Raw genomic sequence first — 21,308 nt, forward strand, 5'->3', positions numbered from 1 at the left:
TAAATATTAAATTACAGCAAACAGTACAAAGTATTGTAAGCAGAAAGGAATGTATCAGCAATAGATTACATTTCTTTATAATGAAGAAGTATTTGATAATCTAAGAATAATCTAATTAAAAGAGTTTAATACTGCAGATGTGAGATTTTATTAGATTTACTAAGTGAATTTTATTTAATGAGCCGTTATTTAAAAGCTGGATTATAATTCTAATGTAAAAACAGAACATTTAACACTCTGATTTTTTTTTTTTTAATCACTGTACTAAATCATCATCAATATTTTAATTGTATCATTAAATTAAATAAGTTTAATTAAAAAGTAATTCAAACAAAAACAACAATCACTTCTAAACCACCAAAGAAAAGCAAATCATACACTATTAATAATTCAAAATATTACAGCAATAACAGCAAATCAGTATCGTCGTTGTTTTTGTTATAAAAATTATAAAAATATGGTGAAGGTTAAAAACTGAATCTTTCTAAATGCAGAAAGAAACAATAATAAAAAAGAAGAGTGAAAGAAGTGAGCAGGAAATAAAGTAAAATAAATCAGGAATCGATTACATTTTTGAAAATAATAAAATTGAAAGTCTGAGTTTAATACTGCAGATGTGAGATGTTATTAGATTTACTGAGTGAACTTTATTAATGAGCGGTTGTTATTTAAAAGCTGGATTATAATTCTAATGTAAAAACAGAACATTTAACACTCAGATGGAAGTTTCAGCCTCAACCACTGCGTCCAGTTTAATCTCACCAGTTACAGCTGTAAAATACACATTAATAAACATTTGTTATGTGTTTCATGGCTGATGAATACATGAATAAATGTGAATGAAACAGAGACTTTTTACCTCCAGCTCTGTAACATTTCACCAGGATGATGGTGGACAGCAGATACGGAAAAGCTGCCACAGCACTACTGATCATCTTCAGCACTGATAACGAAGCTTCAGACACTAAATAAAATAAAATGCATCAATGTTTATACATTCAGATTTCAAATTATACTTCAATACAAACATAAAGTCCAGAAGTTTTTCTTCACCAAGCACCACATCATTAACTCAGTCCAGTCTTTATTGTTTTTATATTATTATTATTATTATTATTTCTTACCTCTGATGATCACCCAGCTCTTTGGCGATTCTCCTCCCTCTGGGTATTTACAGTGGTAGAAACCTTCATCTGACTTTGAGATGTGATGGATCATCATCTCTCCTGAGGTCTGGTTCTGCACGACTGATCCATCTTTATAGAAATCAGCTCGGGGGTTTGAGGGTTTAGTTTTGCGATATAAACAGTGTAGAGTCAAAGATTCTCCTTCAGTAACAGGATGAACAGGAATCTCCAGAATCACGTCACCACCTTCAGAAGAGAAACAGAGGAATCTATTACAGAGACGTCTATCAGTAATAAATATCTATTGATGTGTTTCTGAGATCATTAAATTATCAGACGTCAATACAGCTTTCAATGCAATGTTGTTTCCATCATTCTAGTGATTCTGCATGACTGAATTTATTACTGATCATTTATTAGCTTTACAACATGTCAAATAATGTAGATAAAGATTAATAATAAGAGCTCTGTAGACTCACCATGCACTGTGATGTTGACAGGATTACTGCTGCCTCCAGATTCAGATTCACACCAGTACACTCCAGTGTGGGATGTGCTGAGGGAGCTGATGCTGCATGTGGATTCTCTAGCTGTTCCTGATACTGATGAACAGTCTAACACTCCTCGATCATCAGTGTATCTTCTCACTCTCCATTCAGTAGATTTACTCTGATCCACACAGCTCAGTGAGAGAGATTCATCAGTAAAGTGTTGAGTTCTGCTGGGACTGAAGATCAGAGACACTGAAGAAGATTCACCTTAAACACACACATAAACCCACACACACACACACACACACACACACAACCGTTTATGTGATTTTACAGTTTAAAATTATGATTTTGTCACATTTCAATTTTAGAATTTTAGAGTTTTATGTCTTGTAAACAGCTTATAAGTGAGAAGTAAAAAGGACAAGACGAGACTTTATTACTTATTTAGCAGGAACTATTTTACTCACCAGTAACATTTACCCAGAGTGCACTGCTGTAATGTGTGTAATAGACTGGGTTTCCTCTTCCAGCTCTGCACCAGTACTGGCCTCCATCAGAGACACTAACTGAGTAGATGGTGTAGGAGGGGTGTGTTGTAGTCTCAGTCTCAGTGTTCTGAGTGTGTTTGTACCAGTAGAAGTTCCATCCAGCAGTTGGGTTTAGTTCACAGTACAGAAGCACTAAGTTTCCTGCTAGTGCAGCTACTTTATGGTTAGATGTGAGTTCAGGTTTTGGTTTTTCTGTTAGAGATGAAACACAGTTCAGTTCACATGTTGATCTGTTTATCACAGTAATCACTTGTACAGAAACACACACTGTTACTGATCATGTGATCCACTGTATCAGATAAACTAAGACTTTACCAAACATTACAATTATAAACATTTATAAACAATATAAGAGGTAAAACATCAGTGTGATCACAGTCTGGATTAGAAAGGAACTGCAGTGAGATAATGTAGGTCTCTAATCTCTGTCTCCTCTACACCAGTACTGAATACATGCTGATGTGATACAGATGTTATTAAATACAGAAGAGATGATCAGACTCACCTGATACACTCAGTAGAACAGCATCACTGGGGTGTGAGGAACGTGAGCCTCCTGTCTCTGTTCCTGTACAGGTGTATTTACCTGCATGATTCTGGTTAACATTATTGATAATGTAATCACTTTGACTTCTGACAAAACCTCCTTTATTCCAGCTGTACCTCCAGTTCTGGACATCTCCTCCATTCTCTATGTTACATGTGAGAGTAACAATCTCTCCTACAAACACGTGATTATCAGGCTTCGTGGTTACAGCGGGTTTTGGTCTCTCTGTAGAAAGAAAATAAAATGAATGAAAACAGCTTTAATAAATTAGTCTTTATAAGTGTGCATGATAATTAAAACCACTGAAGTAGAATTCAGACCAAAAACAATAAAACCAAAACATAACACAAATCGAAAGTCAATAAAAAAAGTCATCAGACAATAAACTGAAACATTAGAAAACCCAAACGTTTCGTGTTTTAATTAATATTCCTGCAATATACACAACTTACACAACTTAAGTGTCCTCACTTTATAAAAAAATATTATTTAGCCTGTAACTTGAGAATTAAAACAGCACTCTGATGGGGGGCTGAGTGACGTCACAGGTAATAAAATATAATGCTTAATTTCTCTAAAACGGTGTCAGCACAAACGATGATTCCTACGACACAAACCAGCACAAACTGTAATAAAATATTTATATTACATTTCTGACCACATGGGGGACCAGCTTCACAGATTAAGCTGAAAGCAGTTTGGTATAAATATTACATTGAATGGTTACTGTCTAAAAATAAAACCAAAACACAAATGAAAAGTCAATAAAAAAGAAACAGTGATATTACTAATAAAATAATCAGACAATACAACCGAAGCATTATAAAACCCAGGTAACACCAGTTCATTACATCAGTTTATTATTAATATTATACTGCATCAAACACTTTCAAGTATGTAAATTCTGGTTACTCTCAAGAATCACGTCACCCACCACCTTCAAAGAGAAAGATGTACAAATAAGAGGAATCTATTACAGAAACGTCTATCAGTGATAAATATCTATTTATGGATACAGACTGTGTTCCTGTGTTCATTAAACTATTAATCAGACGTCAATACAGCTTTCACTGCAATGTTGTTTCCATCATTCTAGTTATTCTACATGACTGGATTTATTACTGATTATTAATCAGCTTTACAAAATGTCAAATCTTGTATATAAAAGATTAATAATGAGAGCTCTGTAGACTCACCATGCACTGTGATGTTGACAGCATTACTGCCTCCAGATTCAGATTCACACCAGTACACTCCAGTGTGGGATGTTCTGAGGGAGCTGATGCTGCATGTAGATCTTCTAACTGTTCCTGATACTGTTGAACAGTCTAACACTCCTCGATCGTCAGTGTATCTTCTCAGTCTCCATTCAGTAGATTTATTCTGATCCACACAGCTCAGTGAGAGAGATTCATCAGTAAAGTGTTGAGTTCTGTTGGGACTGATGATCAGAGAAACTAAAGAAGATTCACCTTCAACACACACACACACACACACAACCGTTTATGTGATTTTATAGTTTTAAATTATGATTTTGTCACATTTCAGTTTGAGTTTTATGTCTTGTAAACAGCTTATAAGTGAGAAGTAAAAAGGACAAGACGAGACTTTATTACTTATTTATCAGGAACTATTTTACTTACCAGTAACATTTACCCAGAGTGCACTGCTGTAATGTGTATAATAGACTGGGTTTCCTCTTCCGGCTCTGCACCAGTACTGGCCTCCATCAGAGACACTAACTGAGTAGATGGTGTAGGAGGGGTGTGTTGTAGTCTCAGTCTCAGTGTTCTGTTTGTGTTTGTACCAGTAGAAGTTCCATCCAGCAGTTGGGTTTAGTTCACAGTACAGAAGCACTAAGTTTCCTGCTAGTGCAGCTACTTTATGGTTAGATGTGAGTTCAGGTTTTGGTTTTTCTGTTAGAGATGAAACACAGTTCAGTTCACATGTAGATCTGTTTATCACAGTAATCACTTGTACAGAAACACACACTGTTACTGATCATGTGATCCACTGTATCAGATAAACTAAGACTTCACCAAACATTACAATTATAAACATTTATAAACAATATAAGAGATAAAACATCAGTGTGATCACAGTCTGGATTAGAAAGGAACTGCAGTGAGATAATGTAGGTCTCTAATCTCTGTCTCCTCTACACCAGTACTGAATACATGCTGATGTGATACAGATGTTATTAAATACAGAAGAGATGATCAGACTCACCTGATACAGTCAGTAGAACAGCATCACTGGGGTGTGAGGAACGTGAGCCTCCTGTCTCTGTTCCTGTACAGGTGTATTTACCTGCATGATTCTCTGTAACATCACTGATTCTGTACTGCTGATCATTACTGACAGTTTGGTCTGAACCTTCTTTATTCCAGCTGTAGCTCCAGTTCTGGACACCTCCTCCATTCTCTATGTTACATGTGAGAGTAACAATCTCTCCTATAAACACGTGATTATCAGGATTTATGGTAACAGTGGGTTTTGGTCTCTCTGTAGAAAGAAAATCAAATAAATGAAAACAGCTTTGAGAAAATGAGTTTTCATATGTGTGCATGATAATTAAAACAATTGAAGTAAAATTCCGCCCATAAACAATAAAACCAAAACAAAACACAAAACAAAAGTCAATAATAAAAAAAAGTAATCCGACAATAAACTGAAACATTAGAAAACCCAAACACACAGTTTTAATTGGTTTTCGTGTTTTAATTGATATTCCTGCAATATACACAACTTACACAACTTAAGTGTCCTCACTTTATAAAAAAATATTATTTAGCCTGTAACTTGAGAATTAAAACAGCACAAATATTTCTTTCAGCAGCACAAACCAGCACAAACGAATGAGATGGTTTTGGTGCGATTCGGCCTCTGATGGGGGCATCACAGGTAATAAAATATAATGCTTAATTTCTCTAAAACAAATAAGAGGAATCTATTACAGAGACGTCTATCAGTAATAAATATCTATTGATGCATACAATCTGTGTTTCTGTGTTCATTAAATTATCAATCAGACATCAATACAGCTTTTACTGCAATGTTGTTTCCATCATTCTAGTTATTCTACATGACTGAATTTATTACTGATTATTAATCAGCTTTCACAAAATGTTTATTCATAAGAGCCCTGGATACTCACCATGCACTGTGATGTTGACAGGATTACTGCCTCCAGATTCAGATTCACACCAGTACACTCCAGTGTGGGATGTGCTGAGGGAGCTGATGTTGCATGTAGATCTTCTAACTGTTCCTGATACTGATGAACAGTCAAACACTCCTCGATCGTCAGTGTATCTTCTCAGTCTCCATTCAGTAGATTTATTCTGATCCACACAGTTCAGTGAGAGAGATTCATCAGTAAAGTGTTGAGTTCTGCTGGGACTGATGATCAGAGAAACTGAAGAAGATTCACCTTAAACACACACATAAACCCACACACACACACACACACACAACCATTTATATGATTTTATCATCTGTTTTAACATCCATGCCATAGAACAGTGACATTTCAATATTGTACAGATCCCAGTCATTGTAAGAAGTTTTTTTTGTGTTCATGTAGGTTTTCTCCAGGTACTTCATTTACCTTCTACCTCTCAAAACAGACTGAATGTAAACTGGCTGTGTTATTTGTCCTTAGGTATGAGTGAGTGAATAGGTGAATGGTGAATGTATGGTGCTCTGCAATGGCTTGGTGCCCTGTCTTGGTGCATTTTTACCTTAGGCCCAGTGTTCTACATGGTGATTAATAATAGTTTGATTTGTGTCTTTATTTAAAAACATTTTATTTATAAAGCATTTGTTATTTTTTTATAAGTAACAATGTTTTATAAAGCACCAGAAGGTTTTATAATTTTGAGGTTCACACTATTTTATAGATCGCTAGTTCAGATAGCTGAGAGTCTAATAGAAGTGTTTTTTTGATGAAAGGACAGGATTCATCTCTTCATTATTAAAGAAACACTATCACCATCTACGAGTTTATGTATATAGAATACTGCAGGCATGATGAGTGAAATATGGATAAAAGACAACATGGGACAAATTGTTCAAGAATTTTTTTTATGATGAAGTCAGGGAACTGTAGGGGTATTCAAGCTTGCAGGTAAAGTTTTTAATAACTAATTTGTGCTCAATAAAATGTTCCCAAACACCAGCTGAACCCTTCTAATCAGGAGCTCATGACTGTTGAGTATTAGCACAATGTCAAAGTCAGAGATTTTTTTACAATTGAAATCTTTAGCTGATGATTCTCAATGACAATTTTAACCTGCGTAATGGGGGTGGCTTTGTGGACAAGTGGGCAGCACTGTTGCCTCACAGAAAGAAAGTCCCTGGTTTGATTCCCAGGTGAAGCGGTCCAGGTCCTTACTATGTAGAGTTTGCATGTTCTCCCTGTGTCTGTGTGGATTTGTCTGTTGTCAAATATGATACACTATATGGTCAAAGTACTGGGACACCCCTTTTAGTTATTGAATATATGTATTTCAGGCACAACAACTGCTGAGAATCGTAATAAATCAATTATTTAAAGAAAATGATATGCTTACTAACATCAGGGCCCAGCCACACATATACTATTTTGACTCAATGGGCACAAATTGTTAGTCATACTTTAAAGTCCTGTGAGAAGCGCTCTCAGAACAGTCCCTGTTATTAAGGTACTAGCGGTTAAGGTACTAGACTATTAATTGAAAGGTCGCTGGTTCAAGCCCCACCACTGCCAGGTAGCCACTGTTGGGCCCTTGAACAAGGCCCTTGACCCTCAATAGTTTATACAATATACTGTCATTGTACTGTAAGTCACTTTGGATAAAAGTTTCTGCTAAATGCCAAAAATGTAAATGTAAACAAGCTCATGGTATGTTTGAGTGAGGAATGAGGAAAAGAAGAATGTGGTTTAATAGTGAGACTATCACTTATTTAGCAGGAACTATTTTACTCACCAGTAACATTTACCCAGAGTGCACTGCTGTAATGTGTGTAATAGACTGGGTTTCCTCTTCCAGCTCTGCACCAGTACTGGCCTCCATCAGAGACACTAACTGAGTAGATGGTGTAGGAGGGGTGTGTTGTAGTCTCAGTCTCAGTGTTCTGTGTGTGTTTGTACCAGTAGAAGTTCCATCCAGCAGTTGGGTTCAGTTCACAGTACAGAAGCACTAAGTTTCCTGCTAGTGCAGCTACTTTATGGTTAGATGTGAGTTCAGGTTTTGGTTTTTCTGCTGTTGAGAGATGAATCACAGTTCAGTTCACATGTAGATCTGATTGTCACAATAATCACACGCACAGAAACACGTACCTACTGTCCACGTGATTTACTGTATCAGCCTTGATTAACAGCTTTGATAATTTTGTCCTCATAAATGTGCAAAATTTTTAAAAAATTGCAAAAGACTTTGGCCCATTCAGAATATGCAAATGACCGTGTGCAGCGGCAGCTGGCCATCTTTTATAAGAAGTGATTCGAGTTAAATATTAATTTAACATGTATCTTCTGTTTTTAAACCAGTGACTCACACTGAAGATCTGATAAAGCAGATCACATGTAATGGGTACATTTGCTGAATCTTATTAAAAATGTGGTCGCTTGATATTATCTACCAACATACAGCTCCAGAACACATGAAACAGAAGTGTAGATTATTAATATGATTTATTTTAATGATTTTTATTTAATACTATCATTTTTATGAATAGAATTATATATATGAGTAATAGTTCTATTAATGGCTCCTAAACTTCCTGTGATGGATTTGTGCCCTGTTTAGGGTGCATTTCTGCACTGGACCCAGTGACAAAAATTAAACGGTTAGTAAAAATTATACTAAATAAATCTAAAGTAATGCATCACTGCATATATGATCAGTCTTAATTAGTAGCTTTTATAAAGTAGGTAATATCTTAGTTTTATATATTTTTATATTTATTTACATATTTTTATTAATTCAGTCACAGAAATAAAACAGGTGCAGGAACCTTTAAATTCCCAAGTAAACCATGACAAAACATTACGACCACCCACCTAATATTCTCACAGACACATGGACTCCATATGATGTCTGAAGAGATCCTGTTGTATCTGGTACCAGGATATTACCAACATATCCTTTAACTTATCTATGTTGTGAAGTGGACCGTCCTACAGAGCATCCTTGTGGTTTCTCTGGTTAAATTATGTACATGTGCCAAATCCAAATGATCTTGGGGTGAACAGGATTTCTTGAATCAGTCAGCCTGTTTCCATTGCTCCAATATCCAGTTCCATACCTACATGCCCACTGTTTTTTTAGCAATGGGCAAGAGTTAGCATGGGTACTCTGACTCACATGCATCTACACAGAAGAGCTTGATGCTCTGTGTGTTGTCACACATTCACCTCATCACCAGGATCAAAATAATATGAAACTTCAGTCGCACTTTTGTTAGGCTTTCATGTCACCACTGTCTCACCAAGGCTGCCTGTGACACCTCTTGCTGTTCTGGTGATACTTCCACCCAGTTATCTGGCCATAACAATGTGGCCTTCATCAAAGCCACTCAGGTCATTATGCTGATCATATCTGCTGCATTTAACACGTGAACTAAAAATAAAATCCATCAGCCCAACATTTTATATTGTCTGGCCCTTAAATAAACAACTGTTACAAAAGAAAAAAAAAGTAGGGGCCTGGTCCTAATGTATTGATTGATTGGTGTAAACGTCAGCATGACTTCAGCTGTTTAATTAAACCTGGTTTTAAATGTTATTGTTTTATGTAATATTGCACTGAGGTGATGATGGAGAATGTGCATAACACACATTATTAGACAGGGCTGTGTTATATGGCTCATGGCTTTTTGGCTGCTTAGGGGTTGGCACAGTGAATCTGGCCCACATAGCAGACTTGGTACAGTCTTTATGCTGAATGCCATTCATGACCTAACCCTCTTTTTTATTTAAGTTTTTTTTTTTTTTTCATTATTATTTAATTGTTTTATGTGTTTTCTTTAGGTTTGGGACTGACACTGAAAGGGGCCACCACAGACCTGTTTCAGCCTGTCAATTATAGGTCTTCAGGCTTCCTAATGGCTTGTTTATTAATTAATTCCATTCCAACTCATTACATTTTAAAAATCCATGTAAAAAATCCATGTAAAAAACCCATGTGAAAAAAAAATTCCCCTTAAACCTAACTGATTGTGTCAGCCTTCATTTTGTTTTTTTTAGCCCTTTACTGGTGGACTTGCTTGTGTGATCTGGATCATCGTCCTACTGCATAACCCAGCTGTGGGGTGGACATTCACATCAGGATTTTATGAAAGCAGAATTTATCTATTCTGACCTATATTCCAAATAAGCTCTGTGTGATTCTTCAGCCACAAAGGCAATCCCAGCATTCAGTGTGGCACAACTTTTTTCACAGAAAAATTCTAATACTGAGGATGAAAAAGGTTAATATTATTTATAAAGGTGTAAAATTTTAATTATTTATTTGCAGTTTTGGAATCGTCAGTGACATATTAACAGTTTTTGGTACACAGAGGGAGATGTTAGCTGGTGTGGTAGCTGCTTGTGTTGCTTCATCCCATTGGTTTGAATGACCTGAGGCTAACTCTGTTAGCTTAGTTAGCTAAAACTGTGGTAGTGGACACGGACAGCGATGACATAACTTGAGCATCTAAATAATCTACCTTCTGAAGTCAGTTAGAATCCTCTTTACTGAGGCACCTGCTTAGACAGGCGGTGGGCAGCAGAGCAGCTAACCAGGTTCTCAGACAGACCCTTTGTAATCTTTTTTTAACTGGTAAATTTCAATGACTTCATTTTGTATCTGAATCCTTTTATAACATAGAATCATGTGCATCTTTTTAAAACCTTCTAGTCTGCTTCACAATATCAGGCAGGTTTTGTTTAAGTGATGGTTAGATTCAACAGGTCTGTCAGTTATCATGTCTGGGTGTGGCAAGTGAAATTTAACACAATTTTAACTAAAATATTATAACTGGTTGATTTAGTAGCTGAGGGGGTAATTACTTTTACACACAGGCCAGGTAGGGCTCATTCCCTCAACAAATAAAATCATCATTTAAAAAATAAGTTTGTGTTTATTTGGATCTTTGCTTAATATTAAATTAATGCTTTGAAACATAAAAGTGTAACAAATATGCAGAAAAAAAGAATTTGGGAAAAGAAAGAAAAATACTTTTTTACAGCACTGTACAGATGTTATTAAATACAGAAGAGATGATCAGACTCACCTGATACACTCAGTAGAACAGCATCACTGCGGTGTGAGGAACGTGAGCCTCCTGTCTCTGTTCCTGTACAGGTGTATTTACCTGCATGATTCTCTGTAACATCACTGATTCTGTACTGCTGACCATTACTCACAGTTTGGTCTGAACCTTCTTTATTCCAGCTGTACCTCCAGTTCTGGACACCTCCTCCATTCTCTATGTTACATGTGAGAGTAACAGTCTCGTCTACAAACACGTGATTATCAGGATTTATGGTCACAGCAGCTTTTGGTCTCTCTGTAAATAATACATTGTTATATAAATGAATTTTAAAAAAATTAAATTTTTCCTAACAAGTGCACAACATTAAAATAGTAAAACACTAAATCAATAAATATTACTTTTAAAAATTCATGGTATTAGTTTTAAATATTTGGAATTAAAACATCCTCAGATTCTCTCCTAAATACAAACTCAACTAACTGCATCATGTAGAAAATTATTCAGTGTAAAACTCAATAGCTTAGTGAATAAAACCTCTGCAATTTAAATAAATGATTCTAATTTCTCATTATGTGGTTGTTATTAAATTAATATGGAATTATTCAACGTGTTTATTAAAAGTTAAAATAGTTTGACTGCATTAAAAAGAATAATTTTAGCATTAATTAAAGCATTTCTTATGAGCTAAAAGATCATTCTGCAGCGCTCAAAGTTTTATGGAATAACATGGAGCTGATGAAATTATTACATTCATTTCTTGACTACATTAAATCTGTAAAAAAAAGTATAAAACACAACAAACCTTCAACTGTAACGGTAACTGGATCACTGAACTCTAAATTGTAGTAGTAGTTGTAGTAGTGGTAGTAGTTGTAGTAGTTGTTTCCTCTTAGCGCTCTACAGTAGTACTTTGTTGTTCCTGTATAATAAAGTTTCTCACTGAGTTTGTTGGTGGTGATTTTAGCTGCAGAGATCTGAGGATTTACTTCCTGATCATTTCTGTACCAGATGAAAGTCCATCCTGTAGACTGATTCAGATCACAGGTCAGAGTAACGGTGTCTCCAGTGTAGATGAAGTTCTGAGGTTCTAATCTCACAGTTGTTTTGGGTTTTTCTGTTAATAGAAAATGATGAAGATTTTAAAGCTGTTTGTTCTTTTACAGCTAAATCAGCAGTTTAATCACTTTTATTCTCTTATTTTCTTCACATTTAATCCAGAATCTGTTGAAGAAGCTACACTGATACAACGTCCCTAAATATACCACATCACCAAAAGTTTGTGTACAGCTGATGTTCAAATTTCACATCAAAACTATATACAGTGGTACATGTGAATTTCTAACAATATTGTTTCTTAATTAGGGATTAAATAAATAGAATAAATTTCCCTTAATTAAATGATTTGTTTTATTTTTAATTGTGAGATGAAGCTGATTCATCAGACGCTGTATTTTTATAACCATTTTATTCATCTGTACAAAGGGTTTGTGGAGAAAACTGTACATTCACACACTCATTTTTACAGAAACTTTCATACACACACACACACAAACACACACACACAGTTTTAGCTATATATTCTTTATAACATAGCTCATTGTGCTCTTACATTCATCCCTTAAAAAAGTGTAAATGTTTCTCAGTTTATTGATGTTCAAATAATACAGGGGCGGCACGGTGGCTAAGTGGGTGGCACTGTCGCCTCACAGCAAGAAGGTCCTGGGTTCGAACCCCAGGTGGGGCGGTCCGGGTCCTTTCTGTGTGGAGTTTGCATGTTCTCCCCGTGTCTGCGTGGGTTTACTCCGGGTGCACCGGTTTCCTCCCACAGTCCAAAAACATGCAAGTGAGGTGAATTGGCAATACAAAATTGTCCATGACTGTGTTCAATATAACCTTGAGAAGTGATGAAACTTGTGTAACGATTAACTACCATGTGTCTGTCATGAATGTAACCAAAGAGTGTAAAACATGACGTTAAAATCCTAATAAACAAATAAACAAATCAAATAATACATGTTTTTAAGATACAGTAAATTTTTAATTTCTATTTATTTCAGGTTTGTTTCGGTAAATGTTTCTAAATGTAAATCTGTGGTTCTTAACAATAAAAGCACATGTGCTAAAAAACTGTTCTATTTCAGCTCTGATTAAATGACTTTCATCAAATCAGGTCACTAACGAGCGTTCTTAAGGTGGAACATCAGTGCTGCACCAGAAAGGCAGAGATTATATTACAGATTATTCTTTAATGAAACAACCACTAACTGCTCAAGCATTTTACCTTCTGTTACATTTATACTGAATCCTGACTGCAAGAGAAATATTTATGTAATATGACGAACACCAGCAGTGTAAATATTTTCAGATGTTAATACTCATAGCACTAATCAGATCTTACACTGTGACTGAGTTACTGTAACATCTAAACAATCCTCTCACTTCTACACCAGGACTGAATACATGCTGATGTGATACAGATGTTAATCAATACAGAAGAGATGATCAGACTCACCTGATACAGTCAGTAGAACAGCATCACTGGGGTGTGAGGAACGTGAGCCTCCTGTCTCTGTTCCTGTACAGGTGTATTTACCTGCATCAGCTACTCTAACATACCTGATACTGTACTGCTGATCATTCCTGACTACTGAACCTCCTTTATTCCAGCTGTACCTCCAGTTCTGGACACCTCCTCCATTCTCTATGTTACATGTGAGAGTAACAGTCTCTCCTATAACCACGTGATTATCAGGATTTATGGTCACAGTGGGTTTTGGTCTCTCTGTAGAAATAAAATCAAATATTATTTTCATTAATAAAGACACTTTGTGGTTTGTGTTTGTGAGTGTTTAATGGTGGAGAATTAAAACACAGTTTCAGTCACAGTGTTGTTGGGTTTTGCAGCAGGAAAATAATCCGATGCACAGAAGCAAGTCCATCACTGAATGACTCAAAACACAAACAAACAAACATAATGAAGCTTTTGGAGCGATTGACTTGAATCGCATTGAGAGTCTGTGGAAAGACCTTAAACAGGCAGTTTATACTAGAAAATCCTTCAGTGTTGCTGAATTAAAACAATTCTGTAAAGAAGAACAAAACTAAATATCTCCACAGTGACATAAAAACTCTTCACAAGTATCACAGACGTTTGATTGCAGTCGATACTGGCACAAGCAGTTTTTAGGTTTGGGGTCAGGGGCAATTAATTTTGCTCATGAGTGATATAAGTTTTAAATAAATCTTTATACATAAAAAATGAAATGATGATATAAAAGCAGAATCTTGTGTTTACTCCTGTTGTTGTTTATTTTATCTTCTATTGATCTGAAACATTTTTTTACAGTTATTTAAAGCGGGTCAGTGGTAGCTCAGTGATTAAGGTATTAAACTAGTGATCAGAAGGTTGCTGGTACAAGCCCCACTACCACCAAGTTGCCACTGTTGGGCCCCTGAGAAAGGCCCTTAACCCTTAGTTGCTTAAATTGTGTTTGGCCACAACGATAAGTTGTTTTGGATTCGTTTTTTTATTAACTTTTTTTAAATGTTATTATTATATTATTGTCTTTGTTTATTTTAAGTAAACTGCATTAGAAAGATGAGATTTAGCAATAATTGGGTTATTTTTTACAAGCTAAAAGATCATTCTGCAAATTATTTGGTGAAATTATTACATTGATTTCTTGACTACATTAAATCTGTAATAAAAAGTATAAAACACAACAAACCTTCCACTGTAACACCTAACTGTAAATGAACAGTAACTGGATCACTGTACAATGAGTAGTCGTAGTAGTTGTTGTTAACTCTTTGTATCACAAATGTTTGCAGTTGATTGCATTTACTTTTACAGGTTTAAAAAATGTTTATAATTAACAAACTGAATGATGATTTAAAAGCTGCATTTTGTGACTGTGTGTCACCTTTATTTATATTTTACTCAGGTAGCGCAGCGGTGAAACACACACTAGCACACCGGAGCTGGGATCTAGAATACATGGTATCAAATCTCAGCTCTGCCATCTGGCTGGGCTGAGCGGCCACATAAACAACAACTGTTGTTCATATAGGAGTGGGGTGGTAATAAGCCAGGTAGGGTCTCCTCGTAACTGATTCAACTGACTGATGGCACCTGCACAAGGCGTTGATCAGGGTGTGTCTAGTCTAGCAAGTTCATCACTGGATGGCTCAAAATACAAACAAACAAAATGAATCTTCTGGAGCTGTTGAGTCAAAGTCCCGACTTGAATCCCTGTGACATCTCAATCTTTGTATTACATAAGTGATAAGTGATACAGGTTTTGAGTAAATAATTGTATATAATGAATGAAATGATGATTTAAGCAGGTCAGAGTAACGGTGTCTCCAGTGTAGATGAAGCTCTGAGGTTCTAATCTCACAGTTGGTTTGGGTTTTGCTGTTAACAGAAAATAATGAAGCTTTTAAAGCTGTTTGTTCTTTTACATCTAAATCAGCAGTTTAATCACTTTTATTCTCTTATTTTCCCCAAATTTAATCCAGGATCTGCTGATGAAAAGCTTCACTGCTACACAGGGTATCCGCGGATCCTTAAAAAGTCTTAAATTCGTTTATCTTAAAAAAAGGCCTTAATTTGTCTTAAAAAGTCTTAAATTCATCTGCCACTGGTCTTAAAAATGCCACAGAGTGTAAATATAATTTTGGTTTTATTTTCGCGGATTGTATCTCGTAATTTCCAGATTTCGTATGCAAATTATTTAACTGTTTAAACGGCGGACTGAACTAAGCGGAACCAACGGCATTCTTAATGGTTCCGAGGGGCGCTAATCTGAGGTAACCTTACGCTCATTACTTGCTAAACGCCACTGTTGGCATGGGGATGTGTACATTTAATGACGGTTCGTACGGGTGCTTGAAATCCTTAAAATAGCTCGTTCGCGACCGACAGCTAGTGTGTGAGTGCGATCTGCCGGTCTGTATTCATGTGAGACCCGTCCGAAGAGACAGTGGGTAGTGATGGGTCGTTCGCTAACGATCCGATTCTATTGAACGGCTCTTTAAAATGAACAAAAGGAACCGAGTCACGCCTCAGGGAGCCGTTAGGTGTGTTTTTTTTAGTTTTGCGCAGTTCTTATCGACTGTAATCCACCTATTCAGCTTCACAGGGAGAGCGAGAGACACGCACACACACACAGAGAGAGAGAGAGAGAGAGCCGTAACGAAGCTACAGATAGAACGTGCAGAAAATAAGCAGTGCTCTTAGTATAATGACAAATAATTAAGAAATAAACTTGTTTAATTATGCTAACATGTAACAGGACAGAGTATTCCCGAGCTGAGAAATCGAGTGAAGTCGGAGATCGTGTTTTTTTGAATGCAAACTTGCCCTAAATGCTGCAATTTAATTATTTTTGTGTTTCTAATTGGGTTTTTTTAAGCTTGAAATGTAAGCCCAGTTTGGCTACAAGTTATACAGCAGAGCGTTCAGGACTTTTATGCAGTCGCCTCAGCACTTGGCGACCTCGCTCTGTAACTTTACGTGGTCTACCACTTCGGGGCCCGAGTTGCTGTCGTTCCCAATCCCACTTTGTTATAATAGCACTGACAGTCGACTGTGGAATATTTAGTAGTGAGGAAATTTCAGGACTGGACTTGTTGGACAGGTGGCATCACGGTACCACGCTGGGATTCACTGAGCTCCTGAGAGCGAACCATTCTTTCACTAATGTGTGTAGAAGCAGTCTGCATGCCGAGGTGCTTGGTTTTATACACCTGTGGCCATGGAAGTGATTGGAACACCTGAATTCAATTATTTGGATGGGGGAGTGAATACTTTTGGCAATATAGTGTATGTATTTGAAAAATTATAGTGTATGTATTTGAGAAAATTAAGACCCCATTTTCAGTGTACAGACGGTTCTGGTTTATACAAAATATAGTATAAAGTATAAATGGTTTTGGTTTATACAAAACTTCATTTAAGTTTAAATCATTAAATATTGGTTAAACAGAAAATACAGCACTCGCAGGCTTACAATAAAGTCTGTAAACATAATGTTGATGTGTGCTTTTTGCTGCTTTGTTACTGCGACAGTGGTCTTAATTTTTGTCTCAGAGTGGTATTCAAAAGTCTTAAAAAGTCTTAAATGTAATGTCCCAATACCTGCAGATACCCTGGCTACAGCATTGGGACAGTATGGATAATGCATTTTTTATTTCAACAGCAGACAGGCCAGTCCAGTACCCGTAACCTCTTCTTCTGCAGCCATGCCTTTGTAATGTGTGCAGCAGGTGGTTTTGCACTTTCTTATTGAAAAATGCATGAACGTCCCTGGAAAAGACGATGTCTAGAAGACTTCTTGAAGAGTGTAAATGACCTTTACCAAGGGCACTGACACAACATAGCATGCCAGACCCTGCCAGCACCACTGTCTTGATTTTCTTAAACCAAATCAAACCAGTTTTTTTTAACTGACCAGCCTACTAAAAATTCTTTAAGAGCACATCACCAACTCATCCAAGTAAATAAAGGAAGAACTCAAAGAAACATCTAAGTACAGGTAACTACAGACCTCTCTCACCTCAGATAAAATCAGTGTTAATGATTCCACCATCAGAAAGAGACCAGGTAAAGAGGCAGAGAAAAACAAAGCAAAAATCACGGATTGTCTCTTATTTCCCAAAAACTTTGTGTACAATCCTTAGCCGCTTTACCAATTTCTTCTGTTCTTGCAAATCTATCACACTAATATGCTTTAGACCATCAAATTACTTTTTAATATTAGGAAACACAAAGTGTTTTTTTTTTTGTTTTTTTTTACATCAACCAGATATTCTATTTCATCTGACAGTTTGGTTTAATTTCACTAGCCACACCCAGACATGATAACTGCCAGGCCTGTTGAATCTGAACATCACATAACCCGTGTGGCAATGTGAAGCATTATAAACTCTTATAAAGAGTTATAAAGTTATAAAGATTTTTGCTTAAACAGAATCAGAGATTAAAGACTTAGACTTTGTCAGATTTGAGTTTTAAACACTGATTTTATTTTTGATCGATTCTGTTTTTTTTGTGTGTGTTTTTCATCACCTGAGTTCAACATGAGGAAGATGAGTGCTGGAGGAACTGAGAGAATCAACACAGATTCATTTAAACCTGATGTGTATTTCAAGTCCAATCTTAGAAATGTTAGGATTGTTAGGATTAGAGGTGGGTTGAAACATGATGTAAACAAGGGATCCAAACATGTGCGCTTCTGTTTACCAGAATTAACAATCATGTCACCATCAGAGTCTAAAGAGCTAGAACAAGCAATTCAATATTTAGTCTAGATTGATTAGAGAGAAAAAATTGTTCCATGGTACATTTTAAAGTTGTCTAATGATAAGATAAAAATACACTTTTAAAGTCAGTGTGCCACCTGTCAGTATAAAACATCAATTCACTTTAAGCAGCATGGGTAATAATAGTGAATTATCCAACAAGGATATCCAACCAAATTCCTTTAATCCAATCTCCCAAATTGAGCTTAACGCATTGAATAAAGCATTAAAGTCATTGTCATGTATGTTTGACCCTCGAGACCGTGCATTACTGTTATGATTTTAGCACGGGGAAAGAAGTTTTAGGCACTCCGCTTTGCGTCGTGCAAAAAACGTCATCCCCGTGCTAAAATCACAGTAACGCACGGCCTCTCGTGGCTTATTGCTTTATTTTAACATTTTACTATAGGTGGGAAAATACAGTAGGTGTTAAAGGACTCGCACTCTCTTGGTTTAAATCCTACCTGACCTGACCGCTCTCAATTTATCTATGTAAATAATAAATGCTCGAAAACTACAAAAGTAAAATATGGTGTTCCACAGGGTTCAGTATTATGACCTCTATTATTTACACTCTATATGCTACCATTAGAAAAAAATTATTCATAAACATGGCATCAATTTTCACTGCTATGCAGACAACACACAGCTGTATATATCAGCCAAACCCAACAACATTACACGACCAGAGATGCCCATTCTGATTATAGACAAAGGCGCAGAGCTTGGGGGTTCTAGGTCATAGAAACTTGTGGTTATCAGGGATGTTGGGTTACTGTTGTTCTGCCTCTTTTATTTGATCACTCAGGTTTGATGACGGTGGGGGAGGTGGACGCTAATGTCCTGTGAAAGCCTTCATGACTTTGTTACTTCTTAGTTCCTTAGCTTTCCCTTTTAGTTATGCTGTAATAATTAGGGGTGCCGGAGTCTCATAACTTCTTTTTGTAAAACTGACATTTTAGTCTTAATTATTTCATATCACATTTTACTACATCTTCTGTTTTTACCCTGAGGTGGTTCTAACAGAAACCTGTTTACCCACCTAAGGTTGAAGCCTGCAATTTGTTACTGCTGAGTCAACAATGCTGCTCCTGCTAGATTTTATGGGCCTCTGGCATGTCTGCACTGAAAACAGCCAGAACTCACTATTGTTACTAAAGAATGAAAATTGTTTTTTGTCACTTGTTATAACTTTTTGTACATGTTTGGTTTGTGTGAATCCTTTTCATTCGAATTGTTCTCTTCAGCCCCCCCAACGAGGACAGAGGTCCCTGCTGGGTCTGGTTCCTCTCAATATTTCTTCCTATAATTTTAAAGGAGTTTTTCTTTGCCACTGTCACACTCGGCAGCTCAACAGGGTTTTTTTTGTCTGTCGGCCCTGAATTTTGTAAAGTTGTATGTTGATGTCTATTGTAAAAAGTGCTTTACAAATAAATTTTACTTGATTTGTATTTATATACATGTTTAAAGAGAGACACAGCCTGTATTATCAACCCATAAAAAGAGGAAGCAAACATCCTTAAATTCTCTCCCAAATACAAACTCAACGCTGTATCTTGTAGCTCAGAGTGTAAAACTCAACAGCTTAGCAAAAAAAACCTCTGCAATTTATAAAAATGGAATATTATTTCTTATTCTGTTATTATTGTGTGACATTAAATTATTGTAGAATAATTCTACAATAATATTTATTTCAAGCAGTGGCCCCCAACCACCGGGCCACGGATTGGTACTGGTCATTTATTACCGGGCCGCACAGAAAAAATAAATAATGAGAGTTTGCTTGATCAGCAATGAAAACACAACAAGAGCAGCATCTCATTGCAGTGAAAAAAGCTCATTTGTGAGCAGTATAGTTAATCTATTTTAAATCCCACTTAAATCCCACTTAAACTATCCCTGAGATGTGTCTAGATCTCAACTTGAGTCCACCTGTTACAATCTGAACTGACTGAACATAGTTTAAAAAGGCAAAGCTGGATCTATCAGGGCCCTGTGCATTGTCAGAACAAAAACAAGCTGTGAAGATCAACAAATTGTCAGTGGATCTCACCAAATTGTGGCAAGGCAAAGTTTAGGGCAGGGACATCTCTAAAGTCTCAATAATTTTAAGATAGAAGAAAATTTGGCACAACCCTTAAACCTTTCTGGAGTTGGCGATCCAGTAAAACTGGGCATCTGGCCAGGAAGCACCTTGGTCAGGGAGAAAGAACCCAACGGTCACTATAAAAGAACTCCAAAATGCAGAGATGGAAGAACCTGTTGGATAGACAGTCATCTCTGCAGCATTCTATGGGTGTGTTTGAAAACCCAGTGCTCTCGCTACATAGACACATTTTACGTCATTCTACTCGCTCCTGATAAAGAGGCTGTTCGAAATTCTAGATGCCTTAATATGCTCACTAGTAAGGTATTACATTTTCAGTGCTAGTTTGACCCAGGAATGAGGGCGCATCCGATGCTGCCTCAGCAATTAAGGCAATCCCAGCATTCAATGCGGCACAACTTTTCTCACAGAAAAATAAAAAACATGGCGGATGGTGCAGAGAAATGAGTTATTTTTAAACATAAATAAATTATTATTGATTTTCAATGTGTATAAATTTGTATATAAGTGTTTTTATTTGCAAATTCGGGCTTGTCAGCTACTTTAACCGTTTTCGGTACAGGAGTTGTTAGTTGACATGCTAGCACGCTGTGCCACCCCACGTCATTGGATTGAATGGCATAATGCTAACTGTGTTAGTTTAGTTAGCAAAAACTGATGTTATCGCTGTCTAAGTAGCGTGTTCGAATAACCTGACTTCAAATGTGACAAATTAGCAAAAACAGAAGAATTTGACTATGAGGCAAATACCTTTACTTTACTTTGGTTTGTTTACTTTTTTAATGTTTAATGTTTAAAGTTGAATCAGATTGGAAAACAGTGATTAATAACATTACTACATAATAACTAACATGCAGTTATATATATTTCATAATATATTTACATTTACATTTTCAGCATTTAGCAGACACTTTTATCCAAAGCGACTTACATAGT

General features: G+C 36.3%; 1 protein-coding gene across 1 annotated transcript in view; it reads right to left on the reverse strand.

Moving 5' to 3' along the window:
* Nucleotides 1–688: 688 nt before the first annotated feature.
* Nucleotides 689–21,308, reverse strand: part of LOC134311987 (Fc receptor-like protein 5) — a 58,809-nt gene continuing 38,189 nt past the window's right edge. The window contains exons 4-16 of the mRNA XM_062993636.1: nucleotides 13,473–13,742; nucleotides 11,763–12,074; nucleotides 10,979–11,254; nucleotides 7,687–7,959; nucleotides 5,874–6,149; nucleotides 4,946–5,221; nucleotides 4,360–4,632; nucleotides 2,675–2,941; nucleotides 2,089–2,361; nucleotides 1,607–1,885; nucleotides 1,118–1,373; nucleotides 860–966; nucleotides 689–771 (exon numbers count right to left, since the gene is read on the reverse strand). Of these exons, the coding sequence (XP_062849706.1) occupies nucleotides 716–771; nucleotides 860–966; nucleotides 1,118–1,373; nucleotides 1,607–1,885; nucleotides 2,089–2,361; nucleotides 2,675–2,941; nucleotides 4,360–4,632; nucleotides 4,946–5,221; nucleotides 5,874–6,149; nucleotides 7,687–7,959; nucleotides 10,979–11,254; nucleotides 11,763–12,074; nucleotides 13,473–13,742 (3,194 nt within the window). The 3' untranslated portion in view covers nucleotides 689–715. The remainder of the gene's footprint in view (nucleotides 772–859; nucleotides 967–1,117; nucleotides 1,374–1,606; nucleotides 1,886–2,088; nucleotides 2,362–2,674; nucleotides 2,942–4,359; nucleotides 4,633–4,945; nucleotides 5,222–5,873; nucleotides 6,150–7,686; nucleotides 7,960–10,978; nucleotides 11,255–11,762; nucleotides 12,075–13,472; nucleotides 13,743–21,308) is intronic.

This window comes from Trichomycterus rosablanca, chromosome 4, assembly GCF_030014385.1.
Source record: "Trichomycterus rosablanca isolate fTriRos1 chromosome 4, fTriRos1.hap1, whole genome shotgun sequence".
Classification (NCBI taxonomy): Eukaryota; Metazoa; Chordata; class Actinopteri; order Siluriformes; family Trichomycteridae; genus Trichomycterus; species Trichomycterus rosablanca.